This window comes from Oryzias latipes, chromosome 2 (assembly GCF_053564925.1).
Source record: "Oryzias latipes strain Hd-rR chromosome 2, Olatipes_Hd-rR_3.1".
NCBI lineage: Eukaryota > Metazoa > Chordata > Actinopteri > Beloniformes > Adrianichthyidae > Oryzias > Oryzias latipes.
This window is the reverse complement of record NC_136238.1, coordinates 24,535,002-24,555,584: the sequence shown is the minus strand read 5'-3', so window position 1 is coordinate 24,555,584 and position 20,583 is coordinate 24,535,002. Positions and strand designations below refer to the sequence as shown.

Sequence of the window (20,583 nt, the reverse complement as noted above, 5' to 3'; positions counted from 1 at the left end):
GAGCAGGATGTACTTCTTGAGGAGGTTAAGATCCTTCAACATCTGCAAGAAGCTCCTGGGGATCTTCTACCAGTCTGTGGTCGCCAGCGCTCTAACCTACGCTGTGGTGTGCTGGGGGGGGAGCACCTCAAAGACAGACTTCTCCAGGCTGGAGAAGCTGATCAGGCGGGCTGGCTCTGTGGTTGGCACAAGGCTGGACCCTCTGGCTACTGTGGCAGAGAGGACACTCAAAAAACTAACGTGTGTCCTGGACAATGCCACCCACCCTCTGCACACGACCATCAGTAGCCAAAGAAGCACCTTCAGCAAGAGGCTGCTCCTCCCAAGGTGCAGGACTAATAGACTGAGGAACTCCTTTGTCCCCCGGGCCATCAAACTCTTTAACCACCACTTAGGAGGGGTGAGGGGGACAGAAAAGGAAAGGGAAAGGGCCTGAATGACTTTTTTTCTCTATATGCTGCTTTGCAGATATTTAAACTGTTTCAAACTATATGTATGTCAAGCAGTGCTGTATGCGATGGAGATGTCAATTTCCATGCGGGAACCTCCCAAATGGATAAATAAAGTTGTCTATCTACACCACACACTGACCTGCCAGACATACACACACAATTAAAGCCATGTTATTTCCCATAACCCCCCTCCTCTCCTTACAATACAACAGCGCTGAATTAAACTGCGCCGCTTCGAGGTTTTTTTCTGTATTTAACGTTAACACACATACCGGGGAAACATGCATGCTGGTGTGTGTTTAGAAAAGGCAGCGAGTGCAAAACTGAGTTGGTTGTCATTTCTTTTTTCAGTCATCAATCAGCATTTCTAATCCATCAAAGTCCTCATCTTCTGCATCTGAAACAGCTGGACTACATTTCTATCAAACACGCCGGCTTCCCTTTCCTCATCAGAGTCCGTCTCTTTGCCGTCCGGCTCCAAAGAACAGTGAAAGCAGACACCTCAGGCCAAGTTTAAGTCCTGCACTCCCAAAGTGTGGCGTAACTCGCCGGCGCTGCATCCCAGTAAAAGGGGGAGGATGGACAGCTTTTTACGGTCATCTGCTGGAAGTAGCAGCGCTGAGCCTCGAGTCGATCTTCCAACACAGGCCTTTCCTTTTCCGCGGAAACTCAGCTGCTGCTCCGTCTTCTTGTCTTGTCGGAGTTGGTTTGCCAGCGTCCTCAATTGTGAACCATGACTTCATTATTTTAAATTCTCTGGAAGCTGAAGTTTGATAAGTTAGAAAGATCTTCACAGATTCGGACTTCCTGCTTCAATAACTCTTCTGATCAACGTTCAAATGTTTCAGCAAGTATCTCAATCATTTTGTATTAACACAGAGAGTGAACCACAAATACATTTCTGAAGAAAAAAGATCGTTTTTTTCCCCTTTTAATCAGAATTGTTTGCTTCAAGCTGTCAATGCAGACATGGGCCATGCTGCCAAGGGGCCGTCAACAAAGTGTAACCTCTGTGAACTGATAAACACCACTGTAAAAAATCAATAATCTCACAAAAATAATTCATAAAATTATTATTAGGCATATTCTTGCTACAATAAATATTTCGTAGGAAAGTCCATCTTTATTTTATCTCGTATTTACTTTTTCAAATTTTAATAGATATGAATCATGACAAAAAGTTATCAGTAATTATGAAGACACTGAAGCTCCTGTCGCCAAACTTTCTGTACGGACTAATAATGAACTTGTTGTGATACTAAAATAAAGAATGTCAATAGTTCACTTTGTTTATTTTTAGGAATTTTTAATATTATTTTTATATATTCTTTCACGTCCTCTCCTCTCTCCCTACCGTTCTCATGCTGTTCTCTCCTAGATCCTCTTTACCAAAGTCACACAACAACACATTAGGGCTGCTCTGTACATTTTGGAGAAAATGTAAAACTTTCACCTTATGGTTCTGAAAGTACTGAAGACAGAAAATATCATAAAAGGCAGAGAGCCGCATGCAGCTCAAGAGCCGCCTATTAGCCCCCCCGCTCTGAAAAATGAAAGTCCCGCCCCTCTGCCTCACGATAAGACATGCAAATTTTAGCCAATCGGATCAACCAGAAAGGTTCCTGCCCACAAGTGACAAAAACGCCCCCTGAACACTGAGCGTAAATCCTGGTGAGCGCACAAAAGAGAATTGACCGCGCAAGATCACTGCTCAGTTAGGATTTCAGCCGTTCAGTTGGTCACTTGGTTAGAATTGCGCCAGCAAAAAAGGTGTATGGTTACAGTAAATTTATACAAAAACATTTCAGAAGAGAAACCTTTATTCATACATTTTTTATAGAAACATTGCAATTTATGATTTATAAAATAGCAACCATATGTCATTGTTAAGTTATCTATGTTATAATAGGGAAGGGATTAAATAAGTTTGCTTCCTCCCTTCCCATTTCAAGCATTAAGTGTTTAGTTTGTATTATGTAAAGTAAGATAAAAGGATTTAAACTCACAAATTGTGACAAATTTTTTCTTTACAGATGTGCTGTTCCTGTGTTGAAGGAAGCATGTCCCAATTGACCATGCTTGAAACAATAAACTCATATTAATATGGTTTCTAATAATTGCTTTAAACTTAGAATGGAACTTAGAATATCAAATCGATAAGCAGTGTAGAGAAGAATTGATCAAATCTTAATGATACCTATCCCTAGTCAAGATGCTTTCATTAATAATAATAATAATATTTCATTTTATTTCAAGCGCCTTTCAGGTCACCCAAGGTCACTGTAAAAGGTTAAAATAAGAAAAAACAGAATAAAACATCAATAAAAAATTATCAGAGTAAAACATGGGTAAACATAAAGACATAAAAAAAATTTAAAATAAATACATCAATAAATAAAAAAGGATAGAAAACAGACAGACAAACAGACAAATGGGGTTGCGTTAACTGAATGGATTAACTGTATGATTGTTTGAATAGATGAGTCTTGAGTTTAGATTTGAACAGTAATAGTGTGTCGGTATTGCGTAGATATGGAGGAAGAGAATTCCATAGCTGGGGGGCGGAGCGACTGAAAGCTCTGCCCCCCATGGTGGCAAGATGGGCAGGTGGGACATGGAGTTGGAGAGAGGAAGTGGAGCGGAGAGATCGGGAGGGAATGGAAATGTGAAGAAGATCAGAAATGTAGGGTGGAGCCAGGTTATGAAGTGCTTTGAAGGTGATGAGGAGAATGTTGAAACTAACCCTTTGTTTTATGGGAAGCTAGTGTAAATTTTGGAGAACTGGTGTGATGTGGTGGGATAACGGGGTCCTCGTGATGATGCGGGCTGCAGAATTTTGGAGAAGCTGCAGTTTTTTGAGTGTTTTATGGGGCAAACCAAACAGGAGGGAATTACAATAATCGATCAGAGAAGTGACAAGACTGTGAACCAGTACAGCAGTCGCATGAGGAGTGAGAGAAGGGCGGAGAGGAGAAACATTGCGGAGATGAAAGTAAGCAGAATGGGTGATGTTGTTAATATGAGATTGGAAAGAAAGTGAGCTGTCGAGGATGACACCCAGACTCTTTACCTGGGGGGAGGGAAGAACAGAGAAGTCGTTGATAGAGATGGAGAAGCTATTGGATTTGGAAATACAAGGAGGACTTCAGTTTTGGAACTGTTGAGTTTGAGAAAATTGGAAGAGAACCAAAAATGGATTTCTTGCAGACAGAGGGTAATGGAGGAAGGAGGAAGTGATGAGGAGGGTTTAGTAGAAATGTAGAGCTGGGTGTCGTCCGCATAGCAATGGAAATTAATGTTGTGTTTATGGAAGACAGAACCAAGAGGGAGGATGTAAATGATGAAGAGAAATGATGTATAAATGATGTTCGTCTTGCACAATCACACATACATGGTTACACTTCTACATTAACATGTACACAACTAGATTGACACAGTTGTGTTTTTGAGCCTTACAGGCAGAAAACAGGATGTGTTGTACATTTTAGGCTGGTAATGAGCAGTCAGTATTTTGAGTTCAATAAGGAGACAAATAATCTTGATGGAATTATAGTGTACAGTTGATTTTTTAACAGTCCATCTATTGAGTTTTCATAGTTAATATTACATTTAATCATTAAAGTATGAAGAAAACATAAATATCAAGTTAAGGGAATTTAAACATTTATAATGAACTTAAACTGTAGAGAAAGTTGACTGAACACATTAAGAAGAAAAGTCAAACTCAAACATTTTATCAGTATCATTTAAATGTTCTAGTGGAATCAGTTAAAATTAAAATATTCCGTTTTTGTAACTTGTTCAGACTTACAGTGACCTTTTTTGTCTTAAATCATGACCAATTGTGTATTCTTTTTGACACCGGAGTATTTTCTGGGATAAAATTCTAAACATATGTCTGCACCATTTAGCTTTGTAGGATTTTTCTTAGACGTCTCTTTCTAAAGTTTCAACAAATCAGAAAACATTTCTACTAATGTTTCTACTTTTTTACTATCCTGTTTTATTCATAGAGGATCAAAGAACAGAACCCGGAAAAACAAAAAGTACAAAGATGAAACAATGACAGCTTCTGCTGCTATATTTAGGTCATCCAATGTTAGGGTTTATGTAATTATCATTTGCTTACACGCAATTACACCATATGTCTACCATGTCTCAGTTCTACGTTTCAGTAAGAAACCAATGATGTTAAAAGTTTCGACTATACAAGATATGATGCTCCTTTTACTGCCTGAATGATCCACTTTTATGTTATCAACCCTGACCAACAATAAACCAGACTGGATACATTGAGAAGGCAGAACTCCTCTGTGACAACTTTGTGCTGTGACAGACGGGCTTTCTCCTTCTGGAGTATAACACAAAATCTCATCTCCTGTGTGTGATTCTTTTCTTTGTTAGGGAAAAGTCTAAACCCTGACATCCACTAGTCAATAAACCTGAGAGAACCAGCTTCTGAAAAAGACTCAATAAACCCCAATTTGATGAAAGAGAAAACAGTGAGTGATGAACTAAGGGCTTCTCTGTTTCTTTGATGAAGGTCACATACCTATGTGGTGTAGCTGCAGCTGTGGTTTCCAGATGACATCCAGCAGTCTGCGCTGACGACAGAGCTCCTGCTCGTACTGGACGATGGTTCCTTCACAGAGTCTGCAGATTTCTTCAGCAGCAGCAGCTAGTCGCTCGCTGATCAACTCTCTCAGAGACTGAAGGGAAGACATGGTTCCTGCTCCGATCTTCAGCTCCAACTCCCACAAACACCGCCGTCCTCTTCACTGCAGCTCCGATCGATCATCTGCTGGTCTCACAATCACAGCAATCCACGTTGTCTTTCCGTTCAACACTTCTTCACTCATTTACGACACTTTGGAAAATGCTGAGAGTTCCCACACGAACCACGTACCGTCCTTTCTGTCCAAAAACCTCACAAACGTCCCAACAAAACACCTCGGTCCTCTCAACACAAGCTAACGCTGCTAGCCTGCTAACAAGCTAACGCTGCTAGCACCTCGTGCTGTTTACTTCCGGGTCACGTGCAGAAACTTTATTTAAAAAGAAACGTATAAACTGTTTAACGTAACCTCAATATGGTCAATAAGGCTTCCAATATTTTTAAACAGTTTTAATTCAGGGGATAATAAAGAAAAGAAAATCAAAATAAAAAAGATGTATCGAGGAAACTTTTTGAGAGCTGTTGTGACGTCATTACACTGCGTCTCATTCCAATGTTCAGAATGACTACAAAACGCATCAGAAACTAATTAAACGTGATCACATTCGTTTATTGTATTTCTAAACTACAGTAATGAATGAAAAAATTTATTAAGTAAAGAAAGAAACCAAAAAAGAAAATTTCAAGCAAAAAGATCCTAAAAATCTGTTTCTAAAGAGAATAATTTCGACTATAAATAAACATTAAACTGTATAGTTATTAAAAAAAGACAAGCAATCATTTTGAATTTCTCATTACAGTGAAAAAACAAAAGAGAAATTTAGTTAATTTAATTAAAATTAGATTAACAAATTTATGAAGTATATAACTGAGATGTAACATAATAAAAGTGAAAAAACTAAAGATCTTTGGAATGCAAACATTTTTCACCGACAATCTGCAAAGATTTTAATGCTGTTTCTAGTTTCTGTGTCTTCTTCAAAGATTTTTTCAATAAAAAACTGGGAAAGATTTAGAATCAGAATCAGAAATACTTTAATGATCCCACACGTGGGAAATTTGTTTGTCACCATAAAAACTGACAGCATAGGGAAAAAAGACTTAGAATGAAAAAAATAAAAAAAAAATTAAAAAAATTAACCAGAGCAAAGAAAATGTAGCATAACTGCAAACTTCAAAGTAGTCGTATAATTTAAAAAGCTATTTAAATGACAGTGCAGGTAAAAAGATGTGCAAAAGAAATGTGCAAAATAGAAAAAAAAACTAAATAAATTGATAATAAAAATGTGCAAAGGTTATCTTTTGCAATGTGTGTTGTTGTACAGGGTTAATCTAGCCACAGGGGTTGCAAGCCAGTAACTTCTGTGCCGGTCCCAAGCCCGGATAAATAGAGAGGGTTGCGTCAGGAAGGGCATCCGGCGTAAAAATTGCCAAAATAACCATGCGAATCATCCACAACACTTTAGACATACCGGATCGGTCGAGGCCCGGGTTAACAACGACCGCCACCGATGCTGTTAACCTACAGGGTGTCGGTGGAAATTTGACTACTGTTGGTCGAAGAAAGAGGGGAGGCAGAAGGGTCCGTTGCCAGAGAGAGAAGGGAAAAGGCAGGAACATAGGTTTGAGAATAGGGACTCTTAACGTTGGCACAATGACAGGGAAAGGCAGAGAGCTGGCAGACATGATGGAGAGAAGGAAGGTAGATGTACTGTGTGTGCAGGAGACAAGGTGGAAGGGCAGCAAGGCACGTAGTATTGGAGGAGGATACAAACTTTTCTATCATGGTGTTGATAGGAAGAGAAACGGGGTAGGAGTGATTCTGAAGGGGGAGTTTGTAAACAGTGTTCTAGAGGTGAAAAGAGTCTCAGACAGGATGATGAGCCTAAAGTTAGAAATTGAAGGGGTGATGGTGAATGTAGTCAGTGGGTATGCGCCACAGGTTGGCTGTGAGTTAGAAGTGAAGGAGAGATTCTGGAGTGAGTTGGATGAGGTCATAGAGAGTTTCCCCAGAGGAGAGAGAGTTGTTATTGGAGCAGACTTTAATGGGCATGTTGGTGAGGGCAACAGAGGTGATGAGGAGGTGATGGGCAGGTTTGGTGTGAAGGAAAGGAATCTGGAGGGACAGATGGTGGTGGACTTTGCGAAGAGGATGGAAATGGCTGTAGTCAACACTTACTTCCAGAAGAGAGAGGAACATAGAGTGACATACAGAAGTGGAGGTAGGAGTACTCAGGTGGACTACATCCTATGTAGACGAGGTCATTTGAGAGAGGTTAATGACTGCAAAGTGGTGGTAGGAGAGAGTGTAGCCAGACAGCACCGCATGGTGGTGTGTAAGATGACTCTGGAGGTCAGGAGGAAGAAGAGAGGGAAAACAGAAAAGAAGACCAAGTGGTGGAAGCTACAGAATGAAGAAACTTGTGAGGAATTTAGGCAGAAGTTGAGGCAGGTCCTGGGTGGTCAGGATGAACTTCCAGATGACTGGGAAACTACAGCAGAGATTATCAGGGAAACAGGTAGGAAGGTGCTAGGTGTGTCATCTGGAAAGAGGAAAGACGGTAAAGAGACTTGGTGGTGGAATGAGGAAGTACAGGAATGCGTCCAGAGGAAGAGGTTGGCTAAAAGGAAGTGGGATGTAGAAAGGACTGAGGAAGGTAGACAGGAGTACAAGGAAGCGCAGCGTAGAGTGAAGAGAGAGGTGGCAAAGGCCAAACAGAAAGCTTACGATGAGCTATATGACAGGTTAGACACAAAGGAAGGAGAGAAGGACTTGTACAGGCTAGCCAGACAGAGAGACAGAGATGGGAAGGACGTGCAACAGATAAGGGTGATTAAGGACAGAGATGGAAAGGTGCTAACAACCCAAGAGAGTGTACAGAAAAGATGGAAGGAGTATTTTGAGGAGCTGATGAACGTGGAAAATGACAGGGAAAGAAGGGAGGAAGATGTGGTTGTTGTGGAGCAGGAAGTAGCAGAGATTGGAAAGGATGAGGTTAGGAAGGCTCTGAAAAGGATGAAGAGCGGAAAGGCCGTTGGTCCTGATGACGTACCTGTGGAGGTATGGAAGTGCTTAGGAGAGACAGCAGTGGAATTTCTAACAAGGTTGTTCAATAGGATTTTAGAGAGTGAGAAGATGCCTGAGGAATGGAGGAGAAGCGTTCTGGTCCCGATCTTTAAAAACAAGGGTGACATGCAGAACTGCAGCAACTATAGAGGAATAAAGTTGATGAGCCACACAATGAAGCTGTGGGAAAGAGTAGTGGAAGCCAGGCTTAGGAAGAAGGTGGAGATTTGTGAGCAGCAGTATGGTTTCATGCCCCGTAAGAGCACCACTGATGCCATTTTTGCTTTGAGAATGTTGATGGAAAAGTACAGAGAAGGTCAGAAGGAGCTGCATTGTGTGTTCGTAGATTTAGAGAAGGCGTATGACAGGGTGCCAAGGGAGGAGCTGTGGTACTGTATGAGGTCGTCTGGAGTGGCAGAGAAGTATGTCAGAGTAGTTCAGGACATGTATGAGAGAAGTATGACGGTGGTGAGATGTGCTGTAGGTCAGACAGAGGAGTTCAAGGTGGAGGTGGGACTACACCAAGGATCAGCTTTGAGTCCTTTTTTGTTTGCTATGCTGATGGACAGGCTGACAGACGAGGTAAGACAGGAATCTCCCTGGACAATGATGTTTGCGGATGACATTATAATTTGCAGTGAGAGTAGAGAGCAGGTGGAGGAACAGCTAGAGAGGTGGAGGTTTGCTCTGGAAAGAAGAGGTATGAAGGTCAGTCGTAGTAAGACAGAATACATGTGTCTGAACGAGAGGGATCAAGGTAGAAGCGTTAGGTTACAGGGGACTGAGGTGAAGAAGGTGCAGGAGTTTAAGTACTTGGGGTCAACAGTTCAGTGTGATGGGGATTGTGGAAAAGAGGTGAAGAGGCGAGTGCAGGCAGGTTGGAGCGGTTGGAGGAAAGTGTCAGGAGTGTTGTGTGACAGAAGAGTGCCAGCAAGACTCAAAGGAAAGGTGTACAAGACAGTGGTGAGACCAGCTCTGCTCTATGGGTTAGAGACGGTAGCAGTGAGACAGAGACAAGAGGCTGAGATGGAGGTAGCAGAGATGAAGATGTTGAGGTTCTCCTTAGGAGTGACCAGGTTAGACAGGATAAGGAACGAGTACATCAGAGGGACGGCTCATGTTGCCTGTGTTAGCGACAAAGTCAGAGAAGCCAGACTGAGATGGTTTGGACATGTTCAGAGGAGGGATAGTGGATATATTGGTAGAAGGATGTTGGAGATGGAGCTGCCTGGCCGGAGGGCAAGAGGACGGCCAAAGAGGAGATATATGGATGTCTTAACAGAGGATATGAAGTTGGCTAACGTTAGGGTAGAAGATGTTCATGATAGAGTGAGGTGGAAAAGGATGATTCGCTGTGGCGACCCCTGATGGGAAAAGCCGAAAGAGAAAGAAGAAGTTGTTGTACAGGGTTATTTCATTGTGTGTGAATGATTTCTGGTACCGGGCAGTTTTGGAGCGGAGCTGTCTGAGCCTCCTAGAGAAGGAGCTCCGCTGTTTGTCCAGAAGAGGGTGGAGAGGATGCTCTGGGTTGTCCATGATTGAAAGGAGTCTGTTCAGTGACCTCCTCTCCATCACTGTTTCAAATGTGTCCATTTTGCAGCCAATGACAGAACCTGCCTTCCTGATCAGCTTGTTCAGTCTGTTGGTGTCACTGACTGCAATGCTGCTTCCCCAGCAGACCACGGAGGAGAACAAGGTGCTGGCTACCACAGACTGGTAGAAGATCCCCAGCATCTTGCTGCACACATTGAAAGACCACAGCTTCCTTAGGAAGTAGAGTCTGCTGCAGGCCTTCTTGTACAGAGCAGTGCTGTGGCTCCTCCAGCTCAGTCTGCTGTCGATAGTCACACCCAGATATTTATACTCCTCCACCGCTTCCACATCCTTGCCCAGGATGCAGAGGGGCTGTAAGACAGTCCTTTTCCTCCGGAAGTCGATCACCATCTCCCTGGTCTTGTCCACATTGAGCAGCAGGTGATTCTCTACAGCCCACTCCACAAATCCGTCCACCAGCCTCCTGTACTCCTCCTCCCGTCCACCGCTTATACACCCCACAACCACAGAGTCATCAGAGAATTTCTGTAGGTGACATTACTCTGAGTTGTGCTGAAAATCTGAGGTGTATAAGGCAACAGAAATGGGGAGAGCACAGTGCTCTGTGGGGCTCCCACACCACTCAACACCACGTCAGACAGGACGCCGCCCAGTCGGACAAACTGTGGCCTGTCTGTCAGGTAGTCAGTGATCCAGGAGACGGTGGACGCACCAGCACCCATCAGCCACCAGCTGATGTTGATTTATTTAAATAAATTCACAGTTTTCTTTCATGTTAAGACAAAAAAAATCACTTAAAATTTTTATTTACAGTACAGACTAAAAGTTTGGACACACCTTCTCATTCAAAGAGTTTTTTTTATTTTCATGACTATGAAAATTGTAGATTCACACTGAAGGCATCAAAACTATGAATGAACACATGTGGAATTCTATACATAACAAAAAAGTGAAACAACGGAGAATATGTCATATTGTAGGTTCTTCATAGTAGCCACCTTTTGCTTTGATTACTGCTTTGCACACTTTTGGCATTCTCTGGATGAGCTTCAAAAATGTTGAGAAATGCAGAAATGTGTGCTGCAGATGCCATGTTTGCCACTAGAGGGCAGCACAGCAGCTCCAGTCTTTGTCATTGTTGCTGTGTGAGCCTGAAGGAGCTTCAAAGTGAGCTGCAGCTTGATTCAGACAAACCTCACACAGATGTGATCCTGAAGAAGTCTGAACAGAACATTTCAGGAGAACTCTTCAGTCCAGAACATGAGCCTGCATTGTTCCTGAAACTGGGATCAGAGTTCTGCTCTCTGCTCCAACAGAACCACCTTCATGAGCTCCTGGTTTCTTCTGGATCCTCCAACATTCAGACGCTCTCTGACTGAGTTCATGTCTGCACAGAAACCTTCAGGATTCTCTTCTTCCACACGTCTTTCACTCTGAAACTCTCTTCTGAATGTGGATCATCTCAGTCAGACGTTCAGCAGCATCAGAGCCGTGCATGTGCTCCTCCTCATGAGTCCTGAAGCTGCACCGTTAGCTTCAGAGCTTCAGAGCTGCTTCCTTCTCAGACTTTCCACTTTCTGCAAAGTAAAACAAGAAGAGAAAGGAAAGGAGAAACATGCAGAGAACTTTTCCCATTTCCACTCCGTCCTTTCAGCTGCTGCCCACTGTTCCCCTCTGAATCAGGAGGGAGGAGCATCATCTGTTCTGCCCACCCCCATCTAGAAAGACATCAGCACCACCTGAACATTCCAAAGCTCTTTTCCAACCCATTTCTACTGAGAAGGAACCAAACATGTGAAGATTAGAACAGCTGGAACAGGATGAGGGGGAAGGCTAAAGATTCAAGTCTGTTTGTGAGTCAAAGATAGAATGAAGACAGAAATCAATAGAAAACACAGAGTTGATTCAAAAGAGCATTTATTAGATCCAAACAGGCTGCAGGAATTTTACAGACAGCTTTCAGTTTGAAGCCTTTTGACACTAAGATGCAGTTCTGCAAACAGCCAGCAGGTGTCTCCCTTCTCCCTCCTGCTTCAATGCAGTTGGTGTTGTTGCAGCAGCTGCATCAAAGTGATTCTCTGCATCCAGAGGCTGTCATTCCTCACTAAGATCCACTCTGTTCATTCATGTCCTCTGGAGAAAACAGGCTTTATGCTCAGAAAGTTTCTACTAGTTTAGACATTCTAGAAAAAGAGGAGATTCTACTGGATTTAGATGAAACTTCTTTAAAACTGCAGCTAAAAATGCTGTCAGCATGAAAAATAACAGAGATTTACCCACAAAACACCAAAGAAAAAGGAAGTTCAGTCAGAAAACTGTGGAAAACATCAATCAAAGCAAAACTCTGAGTCTTTCAAACTGCATGAGTCAATATTTGATCATCAACAGAACAGAGATGATAGAAAAATGATTCAACTGAGAGACTTTTGTTCACTAACTGAGATCAGACAGGATTTCAGTTCCAAAAACTGACTTCAAAGGACTTGAATCCAAACCAGTGAGTCATGTGACCACAGCGTTTGTCCGTGTCTCCACTATGAACATTCTGGTCACATGACCATGTTGGAGGTTTCTGAATGAAACTCTGTGTTTGTTTGTCAATGAGAGTTTCTGGAGAACAGAAATCAAGTGTGAAACATCTGGAACCACAATCTTGTGAATCAGAGTTCTGGTTCTGTCCCTGTTCCAGAGACAGAACCAGGATCCAACGCCTGACTGTGTTTTCCCCTGACCCACACATAGATACATGTCATCCAGAAATGTTCTGTCTGATCGATGATTCCCTCAATCCTTGATTGGTCCATCCCAAACTCACATCTGTCCATCAAATGTAGATCAAAGAAGAAAGTGATGATCTAGAAAATAATCTGTTTGTCTGCATCTCCAAGCCCTCGGCCCAGTCCAGAGTGAACTTCTGCACTGAGAAGCTTTTTCCAGCTCCAGCAACTCCGCTGGTCAGAACCACTCTGATGGATCTCTGTTGGTCAGGGAGGACTTTGAAGATGTCTGGGTTCTTGATTGCAGTGTCATGGAGCTGGTTGGTCTTGGTGGTGGTCTCCAGCTGCATCACCTCATGTTGGGTGTGACCCTCTGGTCTCAGTCCCTCTGTGATGTAGAGCTCAGTGTAGACCCTGTTGAGGAGCGTTTCTCTTCCTGCTTCTTCAGATCCTTCAGCCACATGTTCACTTCTGCTCCTCAGACTGATCTGATGTTCTCCAAACATCTCCTGCAGACCAACATCTGCTGAAAGAGCAGAGAAGAAAGCTCCTTCATGAGTGTTCCACATGTTTCCAGAAGAATCCATCAGCAGATGATCAGGCTCTGACTCACCAGCTCTGGCTCTTTCTGCAGACTGGGGTCCGCTCCTCTTCTTCTCTCTGTGGACACTAAGGAGAAACGTTAGTGAACAACAATCAAAGCAGTCAGTGGGAAGTTCCAGACTAACGCTGATCATGGAGCAGATCCTCTCTGATCTTCAAACTCAGATATTGTGTGATCCAGATTGTGCTGAATGTGAGCAAATGTGTTTCCAGGTTAAACCAGAGCAGATCTAGTCCATCTGAAGGTCTAAATGATGCGTTAGCTGTGTTTGGAGCTCATGTCTGGACTGAGCTCAGAGAAAAGTTCAGCTGTTTGCTTCATCCTCACAGACTGAGCTTTGTGTCCTCCAGAGTTGTCCAACTCTTCTCTTTCCTCTCAGACCTAAAGCGCTCACAGCAGATGGTTGACCTTCCTGGATGGATCAGCTGATGTTCTTGATGAGAACATTGTTGTTCCTGCTGAGAGCTGAACTCTGCTTTGTTCACTAGAAAAACTGCTTCTTACTGTGAGTCTGAAGGTCCTGGTTCAGTTCTGAAGTCTGGAGGATGACCTTTGGACCGGTCACTCTTCATGGATCCACAGCTGGAGGCTGCAGACTGGACTCTTTGTGTGACCTGTTGACCTCTGCAAACACCAAACCATCAGAGTGTTGGAGGATCTGCTTCTTCATGAACAGCTGATGGACTTTGACATGAACACAGACTGAGCTGTTTAGTCTGGAATAACATGACATGTTTGGATCAACAGTTTCCAGCTTTCAGCATTTTCTGTCAGTCAATCCAGACTTTTTTTCTAGAAAAGCTGATTCCAATTCTCCATGTAGAAATGTAGAAATTCTGAGAGCAGAAAGTCAAACTAGAACAATGTGATGTTTGGAAAGCATGAAAATCTGAATCCTAGGAGTCTGCAGTGATTCTTCTCATTAGACTGGAGCTGCTGTCAGTCAGAGTCAGCAGTCAACATGTTTTCTTCTCCAACATCTCTGATGTCTCTCAGAGACTCTCAGAAGACTCAACTGAAAAGATCTCATCACACACATGATGCTCCAAGTGAGTCTGATCAGAGAGATCCAGAACTGAACCAGACCTCAAGTCCTTCATCTGAAAACTGTTGATCGTCTGAACTAGAATCCTTTAACCCTTGTGCTATCTTAGATGACCCCACCCTTACATTGACGTGTTCTCCCTACCATGACAAAGGTGGATAAAGGTGGAAAGATTTCATGTAATCCATGGACACCAGTGAAGATCACAAATCATTGGAGAAAAAAGGTTCAGAGCACTGTCTAGTGGGTCTAGATGACCCAACTCCCAATGTTAAAGTGCCTAGGATAGCACAAAGGTTACCTCTGACAGACACTCACTGTTCCACTCCTGAACTGACTATTTTGAAGTTAGGATTGTAATCCTTTGACTTGTCACTCCTGTTGGACCCCCCAGCTGGATCCAGATCCATTTCCAGGTCCAGGTTGGTTCCTGTGAAGAATGAAGGTTGCTGGTGTGAGTCCTGAGCTCTGACATGGAGAAGATCATGGACACTTGGAGATGTTCAACTCACCTCTGAGCTTAGCTCTGGTTGTCATGGTTACCATCTCTGCTTTTAGAGGGAGGGGCTCCCTCCTGTGGTTCCTCTCTCTGATCCATGCTGCTGGATTCTCTGGATCCACATCAGCTCACACACACCTTCCTCCTTCACCTGCAGAGGAAACCCTCCTCCTCATCATCATCATCTGCTCATCAGGATCAAGTTTCTGCTTTGGAGCTTCATTTTCAATCCTTCATCAAACCTTTGTTTGCTGAAGCAGACAAGTTTTTCTTCTTTCATTCAGATGATGATTCAAATGTTCTGAGAAGTTCTGTCTGCAGCAGCATCAGAACTCTGATCCCTGCAGGACTCTGTGGATCTGAACCAACTTCTCTTTCTGATGTTTTTCTGGACTAAACTAAACATCTGGATGAGCTCAGTGTTCCCTCAATGACATTTGACCTTTGACCTGTTTTCCTTCATTTCCAGAATCCAAGAGCTGCTCTGAAGAAAATGCATGAAATGAGTTGAAATCCAAACGTATTAAAGCAGAATTGAAGCAACATCAGAGCAAAAGCAGCAGAAAATGATCAAAGCTGTTCAGATGTTCTTCCTCACATGAAAATCTCTTATTTCATCTGATGAAGATAAAACATTTCCTCCATTCAGACATCAAGCTGCACTTCCTATTCCGCCCTGCAGAGGTCAGTGTTTGCAGATCCCAAAAGCCTCCGGCTGTTTGCAGATGATCTCATCATCTGCACCTCCAGAGATGAAGATCTTCACTTTGTTTGGTTGAAGGATAAATACAGAAGTAAAGACAGAAAAATCACAACCAGATCAAATAGGATTGAAAAAGCTGAAGCTCAGATGATTGATCCTCCTTTCAAATCCTCCAAATCATTTCATCTCTTCATGATCCAGAACTACAAACTAATGCTGGATCAGTGGAATCTGATCTTAGCCAGGATCATTTAGATTCCAACAAAGAGGCTCCCAGCTGAGTCCTAACATTCAAGAACTTCTTCTGAAAGCCTTTGAAATGCAAACATCCACATTCTTTCCATCCCAGATGTTCCATCAACTCACCCCTCTGACACAAATGCAGCTGTTCTTTCTTTGACTTCTTCCTCTGGATTTTTGGAACAGCTTTGTGTTCCTGAAGTCCAACCGGCTCCAGTTTCAAACCGGTTCTGAATGCAGCCAGGGAGCAGATTCCTGTGGACTTTGGACCTGAAGGACATGGTCTGATCCTGAAGCAGATCATAAAGTTGGTTGATGTGTAATCATTGACTGAATTTATGATTTCATTGTTTTCTTCTGTAAAACATCAACAGAGTTGGAGTTTTTTCTCTTCCTGTTTTTCCAAACATTAGTCTGAGGAAACTGGATCAGAAAAAAAATCTTTTCAACTGTTTCCATTTACCTTCATTTTCTTTTCTTCTCATTTTCTTTTCTTTGACCCAAAACTCCTCAAACAGGATTCCTGAAGCGTCTCTGAAAGTCAGATGTTTGAGATTCTCTATCAGGGTTTGTGTTTGTGAAAAAGACCTTCAGGATTTCAAATCTGGTTCTGGACTCTTCTGCCTGATGAAAGTCTGACAGAAAAACCCTGCAGGAAGAAACCAGCTGCATGTGCAGCTTCTTTGTTCCAAAGTCTGTTTCCATGGCAACAGCAGGTCATTGGTTGGTCTCCCCACAGCAGACTGAGGAACAGTTTTTTTCCAAAGTTGTCTCCTTTGCACATGTACATAATAGACTACACTGTAAATACACTCATCCCTAAATGCAAATATATTGTTCTGTTTATAGTGGTAATATATTGTTTAACAGTTTATAGTAGTACTATCTTGTATATTGTATTCTTATCTAACTCCTATTTATATGAACATTTAACTTATATTTATGACATGTTTCTATCCTGCACTTTTCTGCTTGTTACACTTTGGTTAAACACGAACTGCATTTCGTTTCCTTGCACTTGTTTATGTGTAACGACAATAAAACTGAATCTAATCTAATCTCTGTTAGAGCAGAACAGAGCTGCTCAGAGGTCAAAGGTCAGCTGCTCACGCCCACAGGACACCTGATCAGCAGCAGGAGGAGGCGTCACCTCCAGACAGCTGGGGCCTGTTTCAGAAAGGAGGTTAAGTGTAAACTCTGAGTGCGTTAACCCTGAAATCAGGGAAACCCTGGGTTTTCCGTTTCAGAATGGGAGGTTTGTTAAACCAGAGAAAGCAGAGTAAGTCAAACCTGTTTCTGAAAGAGAGGTAACTTATACTCGGAGTCAGTGTCCATGGTTACTTATGCTGTGAACCTAACCTGGTCGGGAGCAGGTTTTATTCTCCAAACTCAAAGTTTCTGCCGGTCCCCTCCCCTTTTTAAAGACGAAGCGGTATTTTTCGCTTTAACCTTTATTGCCCACATTTCCGTCACACAGAGACGGTCTAAGTGACAAGAATGGCTTGTTCTTTTTTGGAGGACCCAATAGATGAGGAGGCTGCATTAATTCCTAGAGAATTACATTTACGTCGTGCGAGGATTTTGAGAAGACTCGATTTTTTTGTCATTTCCCCATACGTTTTTGTTTGAGCGTTACCGTTTTTCGTTGCAGTCAATTACATATATACAATGAAAACAACATTAGATATGTATTGCTATGTAGATGTTTCATATGTCAAATATTGTCAACAAAGTCTACATCCATGACATGCTCAAATTTTACCTGATTGAATTATGTTTTTATACTTCATTTTTAGCTGCTGCCATGTTCTTTTAATTCCTGCAGGATTGAATCTACATGAAAATGAAATCAGGGACATTGAATTAGATTAATGTAACAATTACTTTTTGGAAAACAATTTGCTAGTACTGCATTATTTTCTTAATCCCATATAAACCTATACCACTTGATCAATACAAGGGTAGACAAAAGTTCACTTTTAAAAACACAATTGCATGTATTAATATTAAACTGACCAAGAGGGGAAGGTTAACAAAAAAGTCCTCTAAACATTACCGACGTTAAATGCATTTTTCCCCAGATTGGTTCTGTACACTATGCAGCATTTCATGCAATTACACCAGGAATAACACTTCAAAAGTACACCGAAATATCGCCATTTTTTATTTCACACCTTACGCTATTTAAAAAGTTATTACAGCCAATATTTTCTAACAATGATTTAAATGCAAACTTACGCATTAACTTGAGCAGCTATGTTTTCCCACGCTAACTGTCTCTGTTTTGCAGATGCAGCGGTGTTGCTTTTCTTCTGGAATATGTGCTCATATTCACTGTAACTCTGCAGCAGCACGTCAAGTTCAGCTGGCGAAAAATATGCAGACCTCTTTGTTTTCACGGTTGCCATGGTGACTCGTGATATCTGCGCTCCATTGCGCACGCTTAACTCCGAATCAGTTGATTGACCTAACTCCGATCAGCTTCTCTGAAACAGAAAACTCAGAGTTGTTAATCTCTCGATTGACCAACTCAGAGTTCAAGTTTAACCTCAGAGTTGGTTGAACCTCCTTTCTGAAACAGGCCCCAGGAGGGTATTCCAGAAAGCAGGTTATGCTATCTCCCACGGTAAGTTTGAGGCTAAGGAAGTGGATAACCTCAGCTTTCGGTTCCAGAAACGGAGGTATGTTTCAGAGTATGTCAAGTTGCCATAGCAACTCAAGCTCTGAACATAACCTGTCTAGAAAGATGGAGAACCTGAAGGATCCAGAGTTGAAAGAAGGCTAAACCAATCAGAAAACATTCTGTTCAACAAAAACATTTAGTGTCAGACCCGGAATGAGGAAGCTGTGACCTCACCACCACTACTGTTCCTTTATTTTGAAAATCCCCTGCTGTTTGATTGTATACTTAGTAGCAGCTTCCTGTCCCTGCAGGATCTGCTCTGTGTTGAATTCAGACGTCTGGCTAAAGTCCAAAGTGACTCCTGGACTCATTTAGAGCGTTTTTCTGAAACCTGAACGTCTGGAGGCTCTGAGTCCGAGCGGAGCTGCAAAGACACGAGCTGCAGCTCAGAAGAAAATGCTTTGATACCAAACTGGGGGATTGGAGACACTTTTGGATTCATCTGGAAAGCTGCTTCACACCCAACGGGATTCACGCGGTGGGCGTGGCCACTTTCAATGTTAAATCAATGGTACAGACGCCATCTGAGGTCCTGCAGTGCGATTTGAGCGGTGGGCGTGGCCACTTTCAATGTTGAGTCTATGGTCCAGACGCCATCTGAGGTCCTGCTGCGCCATTTGAGCGGTGGGCGTGGCCTCTTTCAATGTTAAGTCTATGGTCCAGACGCCATCTGAGGTCCTGCTGCGCCATTTGAGCGGTGGGCGGCGTGAAGGTCTGGCAGCAGCGTGACGGTTTGAGTGACAGCGGGTAGAAAACACATCAATCTAGCGAATGGATCCATGGTTCTCCTGAACTTCCATTCATTCTCTTCACCTGCTTGTTCCTTTGGGGGCAGCGGGGTTTCAGGAAGCGTCCTGCCTGCTGTTGGCCAAAGGCGGCTTCACCCTTCAGTCTGCTGCAGGGCCCATGGAGCTGGAGCATTGATCTGGCTATGCGGCTCCAGGAGGAGAGCTGGCGGCCAGACAGAGAGCTGCTGCTGATGGAAAGACAGCCTGATCATCTCCTGAACTTTAGCTTTCTGGTTTCCATGGAGACCATCAGAAAAAGCTCCCTGATTTGATTCTGGTTTGTAGTTTTCCTCTGGGGTTAACATGGGACAGCAAGCCTTCAAAGTCGCTCAGAGAGACGGAAAGACGACGGAAGCGTCCGTCTTTCAGACTCATCAGGAGAGAAGATCACTGAACGGAGAGAATCTGAAGGATCCAGACATGGAGACGTGATTCCCCATGATTCTGGAGAACTCTTCATCATCCAGAAACCTGACCTCTCAGCATCATCCGTGTCTTCATGCAGTGGAAATGACAGAAACACAGACACTGCTCCATGTCGCCATCAGGCTGAAAACATTAGCTGGAAGCTCCGCCCACAGGTGGCGTCAAGCTCAGGAACACATTTGTGGACAGACGGCGAGCAGAGAATTATCCACGCGGTGAAAGAGAGGCGGTCAGTGTGGACGCAGCTGAACAGAAATGTATTCATGTTCATTCAAAACAAAGAGGACACTTTTGAATATTTTGAAACCCCCCTAGGGTCCTGTGTGTGCACGTCTGACCAGCATCAACCTGTTATTTCTGTTGGTTCTGATCCAGAAAGGTTTTTAATTACCATTTATTTGTCATTAGTGTTCAGAGTTTATATAGTTTTGCATTTTTCAAGAGGTTTTTTAAACTTTTTTAGCTTTTCCAGTCTGGTTCTACTGGTTTTATTGGAGTTTCTACTGTTTTTATTGTTACTCCACGTGACCCAAAGGTCTCTGCTCTTCCCTGCTGTGCAGCTCTGTCCTTCCCCTCTGTCATGTGTTCATCCGTCCACATGAGGGCGCCGTCTAGGTCATGCCTGGTGAGCTGGAAGCCAAGAAAAGGAGGGAAAATGGAGCGTTTGGAGAAAATGAAAGACCTGAGGAAAGCTGCAGTTCAGCATTCAGGAAGAAAAGTTTAGACCAATAATTACAGAAATAAAAGATAAAAAACGTTTTTCATAAGTCTGAAAGTCACCAAAGTTTTTAACAAACTTTTTTATAAAGTGAAAAGGTCAAATGTTTGTGTGTTGGTGTGTCTGGGCTTGGGTGTGGGGGTGCGTGGTGGGGGGGTGGGGTGGTGGTCTGGCTTGGCTTGGGGGGGTGGTCCCTTTGCCTGTGCTGGGGGGGGTTGGCGGGGGGCGCTGCTCGGGGGGGGGGCCCAGCGGCGCTGGATGGGCTTCCCGTCTACACCTGGGGCTGGGATCGGCCCTTCCCTGGCTCTGGGGCGGGACGGGACAACCCTCTTGGGGCCCCCGGTCGCTCTGGGTGTCATCCGCTTCGGCTGCGGGGTCTGGGGGTGGGGTGGGGGTCTTGTCGGCCCTGTCC

The 20,583-nt window shown here is 43.3% G+C and overlaps 1 protein-coding gene across 4 annotated transcripts in view; it reads right to left on the bottom strand.

The window, feature by feature from the left end:
• The window catches only part of LOC144986719 (NLR family CARD domain-containing protein 3-like), a 674,722-nt gene extending 655,152 nt beyond the window's left edge, over window positions 1-19,570 (bottom strand). For 2 of the 4 annotated variants that reach the window (XM_078934634.1, XM_078934643.1), the window contains exons 1-2: window positions 14,627-19,566; window positions 14,433-14,544 (exon numbers count right to left, since the gene is read on the bottom strand). In XM_078934634.1, coding sequence (XP_078790760.1) covers window positions 14,433-14,544; window positions 14,627-14,660 — 146 coding nt within the window. In that variant the 5' untranslated portion in view covers window positions 14,661-19,566. Of the gene's footprint in view, window positions 1-14,432; window positions 14,545-14,626 lie in introns of all 4 variants that reach the window. The other 2 variants (XM_078934618.1, XM_078934654.1) reach the window with 2 other exon arrangements.
• Window positions 19,571-20,583: the final 1,013 nt, after the last annotated feature.